A 15,669-nucleotide genomic window follows, 5' to 3' on the forward strand; every position below is an offset into this window, starting at 1 on the left:
AAACAGGAAAGGCTAATGTAGACTTATTGGAAGAAGAGTATTTTATAAGATGGTCAGAGAAGGCTACTCTACTGACATGACATGTAAGCAAAGACTGTGGCATAGCTACTTGTCAGTGACTTAGACTTGAAACTTTGAAAAGTTCTTTAACTTCTTATTTTCCCTTAACAATATATTTAATTAATTTCCAATTTTGACAAAATGATCTACTGAAGTATTACCTCTACCTTATATTCCTGAAGAACCATTGAGGAAGAATGAAAATTTTTTCTTTACCTTTTCAAGAATGCAAATAAACCTTTTAAAATTTAATTTATTTTATTGTGTTCAAAACACTTAGCATGAGATCTACCTTCTTAACAGATTTTTAGGCGTACAATACATTAGTGTTGACTGTAGGTATGATGCGATACAGCTGATCTCTAGAGCTTATTCATCTTGTTTGACTAAAACTTTATGCTTGTTGATTAGTTATTCTCATTCCCCCATCCCTCAGCCCCTGACAGTCACCATTCCATTCTTTAATTCTATGAATCTGATAATTTAAGATGCCTCATACCGGTGAAGTCATGCCGTATGTGGCTTTCTGTGACTGGCTTATTTCACTTGGCACAATATCCTTGAGCTTCATCCATGGTGACGCAAAAACTAAAAATAAGACTACCGTGTGATCCAGTAATCCCACTTCTGGGTATTTATCACAAGAATTGAAATGAGGATCTTGAAGAAATACTAGCACTACTGTGTTCATTGTAGCACTATTCACAGTAGCCAAGATGTGGGAACAAGCTATACGTCCATTGACAGACGAATGGACAAAAAATGTAATATATACATACAGTGGAGTACTATTCAGCCTTTAAAAAGAAGGAAATTCTGTAATATAGGGGAAAAAACCCTTAGTTTCTGAAGGTGGTAGTTTCTTAAATCTTGGTTGGATTGTGAAATTGGAAACCATAGCAATGAACTCTTCTTTTTTTGTTGTTGAAGTATAATTGATTTACAATATGGTGGTAGTTTCAGGTGTATAGTGAAGTGCAGCAAAATAATCTGAAAAAAATATGAATATATAACTGAATCACTTTGCTGTATATTTTGCAATGAACTCTTCATGCTCTTGTAAATTAAAATCTATTTGTGTCTTGAACGTTAAATGGATCTTTTGTCTATGCATGATTTTTAACATCATGCTTTGATCATTTGGAAAACATTAGCTTAATGAGTTATTCAGATATTCCAAACATTGACACATGACATTATACAATATTGAAAAGTCACATCTGTTAATATCACCATTGAGCTCATCAAAAAATCTTTAAGTATTGGGAAAATAATTTTTCCAAAATTTAATGTTAAATAGAAAACTCAAAATCTACCATTGACGACAAATACTGTCAGTTGTTTCCCTCAACACGATAGGTTCACTCACTTCTTTTATTTTCAAGAAAATGGTTGGCCATATACCTAATCGTAATAACCGTAGTTTGCCAGTCATTTTTTTTTCAAGTAAAAATGGTGTTTCAAGCAAAACCAGCTGGCTTACTTGCAAATCAATCACACCAGTGCTTTTCCTTAAAAGAACCATCGTGTTACAATGTGCAGCTGAAGTGCTTTATCCGTACTTCCCATTTTGATACACAGAATATTAAAAGGACATTTATATAAGGGTCAAAATTTACTAAGATTATAATTGTTATTGTTTCATCAAGGATTGAGGACATTCTTAAATAAAATGGCATTGTTTATACTGCAAGATATGGCAGTAAAGAATACAATAACCACTAGCACAGTTTGGAGCTACCGCTTTTATTCTAAAGCACTAGAAGTTTTACTTACTGTGTTTTCACCATCTGGACCAATGTCAACACAATGAAAAAGGCAGATAATGTCTTATAAATATGAAAGCAGTTTGGATTTTGTGAATCCCATGAGAAGATTCTACTAGAGTAATGTTTCTAAAGCACAATTTTTGTCATGTCACTCCCCTGCTCAAAAGATTTCAATTGTTTATCATTGCCCACAGGGAATTTTAAAAAACCAAACTTTGCAACCTGGAGTGTAAATTTTATATAATCTTACATTAATTCATATTTTCATTCCATATGCTTCTTCATGCAAACTCTAGATAAATAAAATTATTGCTATTCCTATTATAAACCTTGGGAGCTTGTGGTTTCTTTCAACCAATTATACTATTTCCTTTGCCTGAGTGCCTCACTGTCTCTCACGTTCTTTATATGCTGGTCTTGCCTTTCTTCAAGGTCCAACTCAAATGAGGCTTAAATGGCTATTATAGATCCCTCTTCTGAATGCACATAGCACTTTGAACCTCCCCCGTGCCACTTATTTTCTACCTGGTAATAGCACCTCACATCCCCTGAAACCCAGTAGGATGCCTTACATATGGTCTGTGCCGAATAAATACTTGTTGAAGAAACAAGTGTTTGCTTGCATTGAGTCATTTGTTTACATGTTTCCCTGCAGCTACCCTATGAGATTGTTGGCTGAAGGTATGGTTAATGCCTTTGTTTCCTCAATGAAGTATTCCTTGTTGTGGAACTCATTACGGTACAAGGCAGTTCAGCTCACAGCCTCAATCTCATTAGCCAGTCTCTTCACCTTGGCAATTATCAGAATTGTATAAAGTTCTGCCAACCAAAAGCATAAGGATGCTAAAACACTGTGAACTGTGTAGAAAAGTACTGATTTCTTTTTAAAGTTATGCTTGAAGGCTTATTGAGGCAAAATTACCATTTAGTTAATTTCCTTGAACATCCACTTAGTTACTTAGAATAAAAGCATTACCGCCTAAAATTGTCATCTCACTATTTTCCTTCTGGTTTCAAACTTAAATATTTTATGGACCTTAAGGAAATAGCATAGCTTGATTAGGATATGCCCATGCCTAAATCACTTAGTGTGCATGATTATCTGACACAAGAGCAAGCTGAGTATGTTGTCTATAAATTGCATCAGAGACTAACTAAGCCTTGTCTTTGAGGGAATTTCAGAGAGCTACTTCCTTTTCACAGAAAACCCTAAGAAAAACTTAGAACATAAAAACAAAACAGGGTTTCAGTTCATTTCTCCATTTATCTGTCTAAATTGGGAAATATCTCACATATTTTTGTCTTCAGGGATTGCACATATGGAAGAATAGGGTACCTGTCTTACCTGGAAGTAAATAAGAATCAGTGCCTGTTTTACTTTTGATCCTTGAGAAATGTGCATCTATTTTCTCTTTAGGTAAAATGGTATAGACAGTGGATATATCAAAAGACTTGCAAATAAAAGTGAAAGCCTTCTATCATTAGCCACCAAATCATTAATTGCAGGGTTCAATGAAATGTATTCCAGTGTAAGCAAGTCAAACATAAGTCCTGGCTGTGCTAAGTCCAGTGGTCTAGAGGACAGTCCTGCAGGTCTTCTTATCTGTCCCGGAACCCGAATTCAGGCGTGTCCCCTTCAGTCTGGAGGACTTTACCACCTCTACCAAGTAGCGCTTGCTCCGCAATGAGCCGTCATGTGGCTGCTGCTGCTGCTAAAGCCAGCTTCCCCGTAGCCAGTGGACTGGATGCCGTGAGGCGTGCCCGCGGGTCAGGAGGGTGGGCTGGGCATCTCGCTCCGGTCACTATCACCACAGCTGGATCAGATTCAGCTCTTTCGGGGATGTCTTCCAGGTATTGTGCGAGGAAGAAGGGTGATCAGTTCCCTTCCAGACACCTCGCCCTGCTCAGCCTAACCTGCCCCGCGTCAGCTGTTTCTAATCATGCACACAGCCCCTTGTCGGCAACATTAGCTGCCAGAGAATTTGTTCGGGACACTTTCCCTTGTTTGCCACTTGCCTCACGCACCTAGAGCTTCTGCTTCCTTTATCTGGCCCCTTGCCTTAGTTCAGAGGCCAGACTGTGCTTCCTCTCTTCCTACCTCCAGGGCAGCTGTGAACTCGGACCACCTGCAGTCTTCCCCGCAGGTGACGTTCCCTTTGACTCCTTCTCTGCAAGGCCTTCAAGTGCACCTTTCAACAGCCTCTCACTCGGAGGGAAGAAAAAGATCAAATTCTGCTTTCCTTAGATACCACTCCTATAGACAGATGACATTTTAATTTGCTAAAAGACGCTGGCTTATTACAAAATATATTCCTGAATTCTAGTCTGAATTCACTCATGCTATGTGCAAGAGTTTATCCCTCCACAAACATGTGGATTTTCTCTGTATACCGATTTTCCCTGAATAGCAGACATTTCTATCTAAAATGTCCTTTTGTCCATTTTGGGACTCGGGATGCAGAAGCAGATGCCATAAACTGAAATAGTTAATGATTAAACCAAGAAAGGTATCAGCTCTGGTTCGTTCCTTCCATGGATGTTATAGTTTAGGTCATTTCCTAACCCGTGACAATTTCAGTTTCTGTTGAAAGGGTCCTGAATAATTTGAGAAAAGGTGAGGAGAGATCTAATGCAGTGGAACCAAAATGAATTGCTGAGTTAATGCAGTAGCTGCCCATCCCCAGGAAAGAATGTATATGCCTATTCTTTAAGGTTCCTACATGCCATGCCATACTTATTATTAGCCTACTACATTTTCTTACATTATTTGATAAATATTCTGTATGAAGAGACTTCAGTAGACTGGACTTGTGCCATGCATACCTCAATCAATAGAGTTAAGGTGACACTGTTTGGTCTTCCCATCCTATGGGAACTCTACAAGTGATTATTTTAAGTTTCACTCCTTTGAATGCCCTTTTCTCTATAAATATTTTTATTATGTTTTGCCTAGTTGGGTACACAATGAATGATCTCATTTTTGAATGGCAAGATGAGGCACCTGTACAAGTGGCAGAAGGACTCACTTTGCCCCAGTTTCTGTTGAAAGAAGAGAAAGATTTACGATACTGCACTAAACATTACAACACAGGTAGGAGTTGAGTGTTCTTCAATACACTTATGACTTGTGGTTTTATGATATTCAGATGTTTCTTAATTATAGCGCTAGGTTAATTATTTTAACAATTTATAGCTGAATTTTTTTTTATGGTCATAGAGCAGAGAATGGATGTCTTTGAAACTTACGGAAGCTTTGACTCATCACATCTTGTTGTATAATTGGTTTGTATGGAACAAAAGAAATGCTTGGTGTTCAATTATATTTAACTAATTTCTTTTGTTGTGAAATGCCTATAGTTACATAGTAATGATGTTTCAAAAAAAGTTCCTTTAATTTCTATGTGAGCGATAAAATGTACTTTTTAACTGGCCTGTAGCTGTAAACATTGTGTTTGCTAACAAAATGAAAGAGGTCGCTTTTTTTTTTAAGGCTTCACTTGCCTAAATTTTTAGTTTAGCCACGATGTCATGCATTTCAAGATATTGTTACTAAGCACCTACTACTCACATTGACACAGTAGCCTTTTACCTTTGAGAATAAATATCAGATACAGTCATCAACATCAAGGACTGCAAGACTTGTACATTCATGTTATTTGTTCACTTCTCTCACAACTGGAACTGGCTATTTCTGTAATATCTCTGCTAATTGCCTAATCTACAAGTTCCCTTAAACTGCCCACAGTTGAGGCATCACTCCAAAGTGGTGAGCGCTGGCCTCCCACTAGCATCTGTGGCTGCTCTTATTATTTCCTTACAGTAACTATGATTTTTCTTGGGCTCAACATTTCCAGAATTGTGACCTGACCTTTCACTACATAGTCAGCCCTCCATATCCATGGGCTCACATTCAAAGATTCAACCAACTGGGGATTGAACATATTGGGAAAAAAAATTCCAGAAAGTTCCAAAAAGCAAAGTTTTCCCTGTACCATTTGTTAAAGAGACCATGCTTTCCCTGTTGAATAGTCTTAGTCCTTTGTCTAAAGTCAATTGACCATAAATGATCAGTTCTTGACTTTCAATTCTATTCCATTAATCTGTATATCTTTACTTATGACAGTACCATACTTTGTGATTATTGTAGATTTGTAGCAAGTCTTGAAATTGGGAAGTGTGAGTTCACCAAATTTGTTCTTTTTTTCCCTCAAGGCTATTTTGGCTATTGTAGGTCCCTTACATTTTCATACTAATTTTAAGATCAGCCTGTCAATTTCTGCATAAAAGCCAGTTGGGATTTTGATAGAAATTGCAATAAATTTGTAGATCAATATGGGAAGTATTGCAATCTTAACCATGTTAACTCTTCTGATTAAAGACTACAAAATGACTTTCTATTTATTTTGATCTTCTTTAATTTTGTTCAACTGTGTTTTGTAATTTTTAGTGTAGAAGTTTTACACTTTTTTGTTAAATTTATTTCTAAATATTTTATTTTATTTGGTTCTTGTAAATGGAATTGTTTTCTCAATTTAATTTTTGGATTGTCCATTGCTAGTGTACAGAAACACAATTGCTTTTTGTATACTGATAGTGTATCCTGTAACCTTGCTGAACTCTTCAGCTCAAGTAGATTTTTAGTGAATTCTTTAGGATTTTCTAAATACAAGGTAATGGCTTCTACTTATAGAGATAGTTTTACTGCTTTCTTTTCTGTCTAAATGCCTTTTATTTAATTGTTTGCCTAATTACCCTGGCTAGAACCTCAAGGTACAGTGTTTAAAAGAAGGTATAAAAGCAGACACGAATCAAGTGAAATAATAGACATTTTAGTACTTTGCAAGTATGAAGTGGTAATCAAATGTGAAGTAATAAGATTATATATTATTTCCTGAAATAGTACACTGTTCTATTACATTGCTTCTAGGTGCTAACAGAAAACAAAGAAAACTATTTTTCAGGAAACAATTTGCATATATGATTTGGGATCCCATTTCATTATAACTTTATACAGAAATAATAGTTATATAATTTCATTATAATTGTATAATTATACAGAAAGGTGTAGGGCAAAATTATGATGAAAACAAAATTGTGACGTTTGCTGCAATAACAAAGACCTGTTTTTACCAATCACTGCATTTATTTCACGACCAATTAGGAAAGTTTACATGTATAGAAGTGCGATTCCATCTTGAACGACAAATGGGCTACTATCTGATCCAGATGTACATTCCCAGCCTCCTGATTGTTATTCTCTCCTGGGTTTCATTCTGGATCAATATGGATGCTGCTCCAGCCAGGGTAGCCTTGGGAATAACCACTGTGCTGACTATGACTACACAGAGTTCAGGGTCGCGAGCTTCCTTACCAAAGGTAAGTGCGCTAAATGGGCACACACGCATATTTGCACTAATATGTATATATATCATTATCCATTTTGGCCAGATCTTTTTCAGTAGTATTTACAGTTGGTCCCTGATTTACCATGGTTCGACTTAACGATTTTTTTGACTTTTATATGGTGTGAAAGTGATAGGCATTCAGTAGAAACCGCACTTCGAGTTTTGAATTTTGATCTTTTGCTGGGCCAGTGATGTGTGGTATCTGCTCTCATGATGCTGGGCAGTGGCAGCTACAGCTCCCGTCAGCCACGTGATCAGGAGGGTAAACAATGATACACTCACAACCCTTCTGTACCCAGACAGCCATTCTGTTTTCCACGGTCAGTACAATATTCAATAAATTACATGAGACAGTCAACACTTTATTATAAAATATGCTTTGTGTGTTTTAAAGATGTGCTGAAATAAAACATAGGAATAACTTTTTATGCATTTAGCAACATAGCAATAGAAAATTATTTTCTTTTTCTAAATGAAAAAATTTCTAGGAAAGAAATTTCTACTGTCTAAATTAAGTAATCCTGTCTGACCTCCAACAAGCTTCACTATTCTTTTCATTACAGTGATGTATGTTAATGTAATAAAATCATATTCACTTTCCTGGTGCATTTGATGCTATCTCCCTGCCATGCCAAGTAAATTATAAATCTGCTGTCATGGCTTCCTTACCCCTTACTATGAATTGCATTCTCTGACTCAATTTATTCAATTAAAATGTCTAAATAAATAAAAGTTGATGTCAGGATATTTTATCATTAAAAATGTTACTTACTATCGGAAGAACTTGATATTTAACAATGCTCACTGTGCCTTGCTAAGATTTAATGGTTGTCTTTCAAAATAAGGTTTACTTTTATTAACACATAATTGTATTTTCAAAATGATCTATATCAACTAGTGTTTTATAAAATATCGTCCAAATGAAAATTGTAAATCTGTTTATAAGATTGAGTGCTTTTTTATATACGGATAAATGTCTCAAGGGCTCTGAGTAATAGTTGAAGTTCCATAGTCAATTTGTAAATGAAATTGCCAGTTTACTCATTGATTTTTTTCTCCATGAGCTAAACAGAAATGAAAGCTCATTCATTCCGTAAGTTGTTATCCAGATAGTGAGGCACTTAGTGATTCGTTTAAGGAAACTACAGCTTCTGTGAGGCAGAGCAAAAAGGCATCTGGATACAGAAATGAAGGCAGAATTGGGAGAGCATGAAGGTTTGGGTGCAGGAAGCAGAAATAAAGAAAGCAATAAATTAAAAAAAAACGGAACAGAGACAGGAGGTTTTTTTTTTTGTTTTTGTTTTTTTGTTTTTTTTTTAAGGAAAGAAAGGTCTGAGATGACTTCATAGTTTTTCTCAAGAAGTTTTTTTTAAAGGCATTAATTTCACCGTGATCTCAGGGAAGGAATTAATTTTCAATCATTAGCTCAAATACACACATAGATATATACAAAACCTCTCCATCTCTCAGATCATAGAGACACTGGAAATATGATAACAGATTTAAAGAATTGATTAGCAAACAGATATCTTAAGAGTTGGTGATTATATCATCTTAGGCTTTGTGATAGTTAAGGAATGGGTTATGTACAGAAGTTATGTACATTAGAATTCAGGATGGCAGATGCTGAAGTCCCAGAATAAACAAGAATTATCCTATTGGATGAGATCATTCAAAAGAGTAGAATTCTCTTGAAAAATGCAATCTTGATTCTGCGATTTGGAAAGGCGAGGGGCGAGGGCTCACACTTGCATTTAGGAATAGGAGTCTGAGACCACACACCTTAAGATCTGCTATTCTCAACCTCACAAAAGAACCCTCAGATGCCTGAAAATCTTGCCACAGAAACATCCATCATTCTCGTACTGACAAAAATCCAAGAAGGAGGAAAACAAAATTAAATTCAGGAAAACAATAGGGGATTATCAGACACAGGAGGAAGAAACAATAAATCATTAATTTATGATAATCGCTTAGTGTTTTGTCCAGGCTCTCTGCCAATGCATCTCCTGTAGATAAGAAGGAGCTTGGAAATTGGTCAAGCAAGACCCAAAGTAGAAAATCTCAGAGAATGTACTTGAGCCAACGCCTTGTGAACTACAGACCTGAGATTCCTCGCTGATATTTCCTGTTGCACTGGCTTCTGCGGTGTCATAAATCAGGCATGTAATAGCCCACAGCAAGAAGACTCCTGTGAGTCATTTCTTGGAACTTGGAGCAGTCTGGCATTTCCGCAGTGCCTGCATTAGGTGGCCAGAAGAGGGTGACAATGCATCCTGTGGCCAGCATTTTTTCAAAGTTGCAAAACTTAGGAACACTTCCTAACATTGTGTACTTGGAGGAGAGTGAGTGAGAAAAACTGGCAGTGATCATAGAGCCATATCATGGAGGGTTTTATAGAAGTTGGTAAGGATTAAGTTTATTTTGGATGGAGTTTGGAAGAATCTTAATAGGAAGAGGTAAAAATGGAAGCAGAGATACTACCAAGAAAACTGTAGCTCAGAGCAGAGGATGGTCTGGCTAGATTGGTAGTCGCAGAGATGGAGAGTAGCAGATGGATTTAGAAAGAGGTAGATTTTTTTTTTTGAGAAAATCTCAAATAGAGATGAAATAGACAGGGTTTGCTTATGAACTGGACTTTGAGGAGTAAGGGAAAGGTGGGAGTCAAGGGTAGCCTTAGGCTGAGTAACTGGGCACGTAGTGGTAATAGTTACTCATGGGGAAGGCGGGGGGAGGTAAGAGTTCTATGGTTGAACATGTTAAGTTTGAGATGTTTATGACCGTCACATGCAATCATCAGAAAGGACACCCAAGCCTCAGACTTCAAGGAGTAAACTACAGATGCATAGGGAAGCAGACCAGAGATGGTTCTTCTAAGAGTAAAAGAAAGTCCAGAAAGAGGGGGAAAGAAGATGTGTTTGTGGTTGGCCCTCCTCCTCCAGTTGGAAATGGACCTGCATATTCAAAGTCCCTTCTCTCCTTTCCTCTTCTAGGGCCATCTCTCCCCCACACGCAGAATAGGTTAGACAGCTCAGTTAAAGGCTAGACCCACTCACCCCAAAACTTTTCTCCCAAACTCGTTGAGATTCCCAACATTTTGTGATTTTTTTTTAGATGTGAAAAGCAATCCTCCTTGGGAGAATTAGATTTTAATCAGGGGTCAAAGAGAGGATAGTATTAGTCACTGAACTATTTTTGAGTATATATTTGATTTACACATAGTTAAGATCTTGGCACTGAGGGAATTATATTTTTTTATTAGGTATAGGGATGGGTAGGAATAGAGAAAATCATAGGAGGGACAAGGTATCATTTTAATTTGTAAACTATGATTCTAGAAAGAATTGCTTTAGGGAACTCTGGGAAGATCTGGGTATACAACAATATTTTTCCCCATTCATTTTGTTTGTGAAACCCACCAGGAGTAGCTTTTTGAGAGGACAAACTATCTTTTACATATTTTTATCCTCAGAGCCTAAATCAGTACATGATATGGGTCTATTGAGTAAATGTCATGCAGATGTTTAAAGACAGTGTGAGCTTTTAAACTTTACTCCATAGTTAACTTGAAAAGCAAGAATATGCCATTTTTTCATCTCTCTCAAAAAGAATGTAAAAACTCAATTGAATTACTCTTTACTTATGTAGAGTCATATATTCCCCTGAGAATCACCAAATTAATGAAAAAGAATTTAAATATTGCCATGTATCTACCGTACAGTATAATAAAAACATTGGTTCTTAGAAAACATAACAATAGCTTTCACATGATTTTTTTTAAACATCTTTATTGGTGTATAATTGCTTTACAATGGTGTGTTAGTTTCTGCTGTATAACGAAGTGAATCATCTATACGTATACATATATCCCCATATCTCCTCCCTCTTGCATCTCCCTCCCACCCTCCCTATCCCACCCCTCTAGGTGGTCACAAAGCATTGATATTAAGTTTTTATTCTTCATAAAGACACCAACTATAGAAGTGATTACAGTTGTTAGAACATATAAATCTAACTGCTATATTTATATTTGAATGCCATGATTTTGTGAGCACACAGAGATCTATGTGACATTACACTGAAAAGACGAGATGGGAAGGAAAATGAAGTATTTGTATTCACAACTGTGTTCTTTTCTAATTAGCTCTCATTCTTCTCAAAAAAAATACCCTGCAGTTTTAAAGGAGAGTAAATTGTAAATATCAGCGGTAATTAAATGGGGCGAGGGGGTTGCATAGTAATCAGGTTTTCCTATTGATAACTATTACTGTCAGTAACGTTTTGATCCTCACCGATTGAATAAAAGATTCTAATGTCTACTCAAAGTATAGTTAACTAAAATTACTTCAGTCAAGTTCAGTACAAATATGATGCAGGTGGGCTCATTTTTAATTCATTAATGAGACAAAATAGTTAATAATATACTTAACTTTATGATACAATATTTGATGTAGTAATTTAATTTAAAAGAATTTTCATTGAATATGTTAATAATTTTGTTCCATATTATATTCACTTAGGGAAAAGAGAGAAAAAGAAAAAAGGCACAGAAAATGAAAAAATCATTTATGTAAGAATCATAAAAAATTTCTTTTAAAATCAAAAGATGTAATGCGTATGAATATTATTCAATTTTATTAGTGTTTTTTTTCTGTCTCCAGTAAATAGATAATTCCTAAACATAGGTGGATCCTATAATAAGAATAGAAATGGATAGACATCTCTGGTTCTACATTTGATCTTAGTACCTACAATTAATAGGCTTACTAGGTCTATTAAGCTGAATTTAACAATTATCAAGTATGTCCTCTGTAGCTGACATAGAGACAGAGCCACTGCATAAATTCTTAAATGTGATGGTACAACTTGGAGAAAGTGTATGATCAAATGATAAAGTTTAAAAAATTTTGAAATGACATAGTACAGTGGCTTTGACATCAAATGAAGTTTAAAAACAAAAGGTGTATATGCAACTTCGAGCCAATTTTACCTATTTAATGTCTTAAATGCCCTTTACCATATTCATATAAGTCCTGGAATCATACCGTGAACCTCCTGACAGATAAAATTGGATGTAAAACTCCCCCTTTGCCAGGGGAATAAAGAATTTGGTCCCAAAGTCAGTGTTGGAAACACCTTACAGGTTTTATCTGTCTTCCTGATTCCTGTTTGAAGTTATAAATGAAAGTCTCAGATCTTGGAAAAAAAGGGAATGGGAGGGTATGTGGGTATAATAAAGATGATCTTATAGAAATACAAAACCTCCAGTGCAAAAATACAAGGAAGAGAGAAGTCACAAATATAATTCAACTTTCCTTGAGTAGGTCAAAAAAAGATAACATACTGTATTAAGAAATGCTGGTAACTAACAGTGTGCACCTAAGAAGCGTTTCCAGTGACATCTAGATTTTACAGATTCATTTAAGTGTTAAAACACAAGAATCATGTCCCATAGAAAAGACAACAGTAAAGCTCCTATAATTGAAGCAAAAGTCAGAGACAACGGGGGGTGACCTTTCAAAATACCTTAGCCTTTTTAATTGCATTTTTCTTAACTGATGACTGGATGGATTGATCAAGTTCTCACTTTGGAAATAATGCAGTTCTGCTATTACGATTCTCTGTTACATTTCATCTCTTAAAAACCTTTATGTGGCAAATAAATATTGTGTTCAAAGCATCATTCATCTACTAAGGTTTATGAGGATCATAATCAGTATGAATATGACATCAGTAGGATTCTGCGGTTGTGAGTTGCCCTCCAGGGTGATAAATGGCAAAGCTCACAAAACTGTGTGATTCACCACCTAGTGTTCCAAGAAAACAGTTCTGCAGACACCTCGTTTGCCTTTTCAATATCAGCTTCATTTTACTTTAGCACCAGTTTTTAAAACATTGGTTATTCTTTTCCTTTGTTCTTATTCCTTATCTCTCTGGCTTTAAGTCTTAAATGAAGCTCAAAATAATTTTGAAACTAATATAATTTTTCCTGTAAGCATTAAAAAATGCAAAATTCTTATACAGCTTTTACACTAGGAGGAAATGAAGGATTAAGTATACTACAGTTTGGATTTGACAAATCCAAAGATAAATAAATAGTCAATGTGACCTGAAAACCCCTAGGAAAAAAGCCATGACACAAGCAGGACATTTTTCAGCATAACTCAGAGAAAAGGCATTGAGCTGCTTGCCCATTCCACAGCCAGAATTACTCATCACAGTTTATTTGACAATTTTGAGGACTGGGAGAATTCACCAGGATTGATTATCACCAATGGAGAATAAATTACCAAATTCAAAGGGCTGTTTTAGCTAATCAAAAGCAATACACTGTGATGTTTTATTATACCTCTTTCTCAAATAAAAAGCAACTTTGGATTGAGAAAAGAATTGACAAACTATTCACTCTCCTGGGATATTAACCACGTAGAGTGCCTACATGTTGATTTGCATGAGATTTGGAGATTCAGACTCCAGGTTCTGGTTTAATCAATTTCTTCTTCAAAGCTGTGCTGCTTATAAATGCATTATACATTTCTATTTCTAAAAATTCTTGATTAATAGTAGTCTGGGTTATAAGTCATAATTTAGTCAGTGCAATTTACTATAATTTAGTAGTCTGGGTTATAATCTAATAAATATTTACCCATTAATGCATTGTCATCTACCAGCTGTAGTTTAGGGCAGTATTTGTCCTAAGGCAATCCTTTTGACCATCTCTGTGTGGAGTAAGATAAAGGTATGTATCTTGACAAGCCTCTCAACTATAGCATATGGTGCCATACTTACAATGTCGTTCACCCAATGACCTTCTAAAGGAATATAATCTAAAATTGTTGCTAGTCAATTATCTTACCTAAAACTGGCATAAAATTAAATTGATTTATGAAGAATTGCCTGAGATACATGCAAGCCATCTATTCTTCTGAATCAGAGAGCACAAAATCAAATGACTTCAGAGGGCGTATGCACAAATAAGTGAACAAAGTCGGGTCTGGTGAAACTAATAAGGGATGGAATGAGTAGTAACTGGTGAGGTGCGGTCCATACTTGGAAGCACAGTCTTTTTCATTTCTGAGATCCTGTGCGATACAAGCAAACCCATTCCCATGCCCGAATTTGCCTTGCAGCCTGCCTATCTTTATAATCTAAATAATCTATTACCTGTCCTGTTTACAACTGATTTTACTGAACTCTGACCTGACATGGTTTGAACAAATTTGGAGTTGAAGTTCAGGAGAGGTTTCTTTTTCTTTGTCACTCTCTCATTAATTAACAGCTTCTTTCTATAAAGCAGTGAGTTTTGCCCTTTAACAAAGCTGCTTTTGTTCTCTCTTCAAGATGTCACAGTGATCAGATCATAATCCACACTTGTCATCAGTCCTGGGCTTGTAGGGATCCTTGTTTTTGTTCCAGAAGCACAAAGAGTAGATCCTTTCCCACCCCCACTCCCTCTGTCCCTCCTTCTGGCTTTCTCTCCCTTCCAGGCACAAGATGCGGTTGTACCTCCCAGGTCTCTTATTGTCGGGCTGACTGTAAATAGTTCTGGCTAATGAGTTTGAACACAGTGATCTGTGCCACTTCTAGCCCAGGGTGTTTATAACCAAATGTGAGACCCATCTGTGCCCTGGTTTTCCTCTGCTGTGGTCACCACCGGTGCTCCAGATGGTGACCACCCCATCAGCTGAGGTCATGGTGAGGATGACAATGACAACACTTGTCCTGAGTCACCATTCAACTCCGAGTGGACATGGAGTGACCTTTGCTGTTTCGAGCCAGTGAGATCTGGGGACTGTTACTGTTATCAAATCGCAGCTTGCATCCTCCTTACGCCCACTTCCTTGTAAACAAATTCATGCTTAGGCAAGTTCCCTGAACACAACTGCTTCCCAGGGCCAAGGGCACTGGATTCCAATCTTTATAACCAGGATAATTAACCATGATAAATTCCAATATACACATATTCAGGACACCAGAAGCAGACTTTCTCTGTTTTCTAATGATAACATTGCAAAGTTGAATAAATGCAGATTTTTCTGGAAAAAAATCATCTTTCTTCTGGAAAGAAGTCTACAGAACCTATGAGGCTTATATTCCTTTCCCTACATTATAAAACTTAATTTTAAAAAAAAAATTATTTATTTTTGGCTGCGTTGGGTCTTTGTTGCTGCGCGCGGGCTTTCTCTAGTTGCGGCGAGCGGGGGCTACTCTTCATTGCGGTGCGTGAACTTCTCATTGTGGTGGCTTCTCGTTGCGGAGCACGGGCTCTAGGCATGCGGGCTTCAGTAGTTGTGGCTCGTGGGCTCTAGAGCGCAGGCTCAGTAGTTGTGGTGTACGGGCTTAGTTGCTCCGCGGCATGTGGGATCTTCCCAGACCAGGGCTGGAACCCGTGTCCCCTGCATTGGCAGGCAGATTCTTAACCACTGCGCCACCAG

The 15,669-nt window shown here is 36.7% G+C and overlaps 1 protein-coding gene across 1 annotated transcript in view; it reads left to right on the top strand.

The window, feature by feature from the left end:
• Positions 1-15,669, top strand: part of GLRA3 (glycine receptor alpha 3) — a 190,306-nt gene that overhangs the window by 136,803 nt on the left and 37,834 nt on the right. Inside the window, exons 6-7 of the mRNA XM_082469094.1 lie at positions 4,783-4,920; positions 6,991-7,205. Coding sequence (XP_082325220.1) covers positions 4,783-4,920; positions 6,991-7,205 — 353 coding nt within the window. The remainder of the gene's footprint in view (positions 1-4,782; positions 4,921-6,990; positions 7,206-15,669) is intronic.

The sequence above is a fragment of the Balaenoptera physalus genome, assembly GCF_965194825.1.
Source record: "Balaenoptera physalus genome assembly, chromosome: 7".
NCBI classification, from domain to species: domain Eukaryota; kingdom Metazoa; phylum Chordata; class Mammalia; order Artiodactyla; family Balaenopteridae; genus Balaenoptera; species Balaenoptera physalus.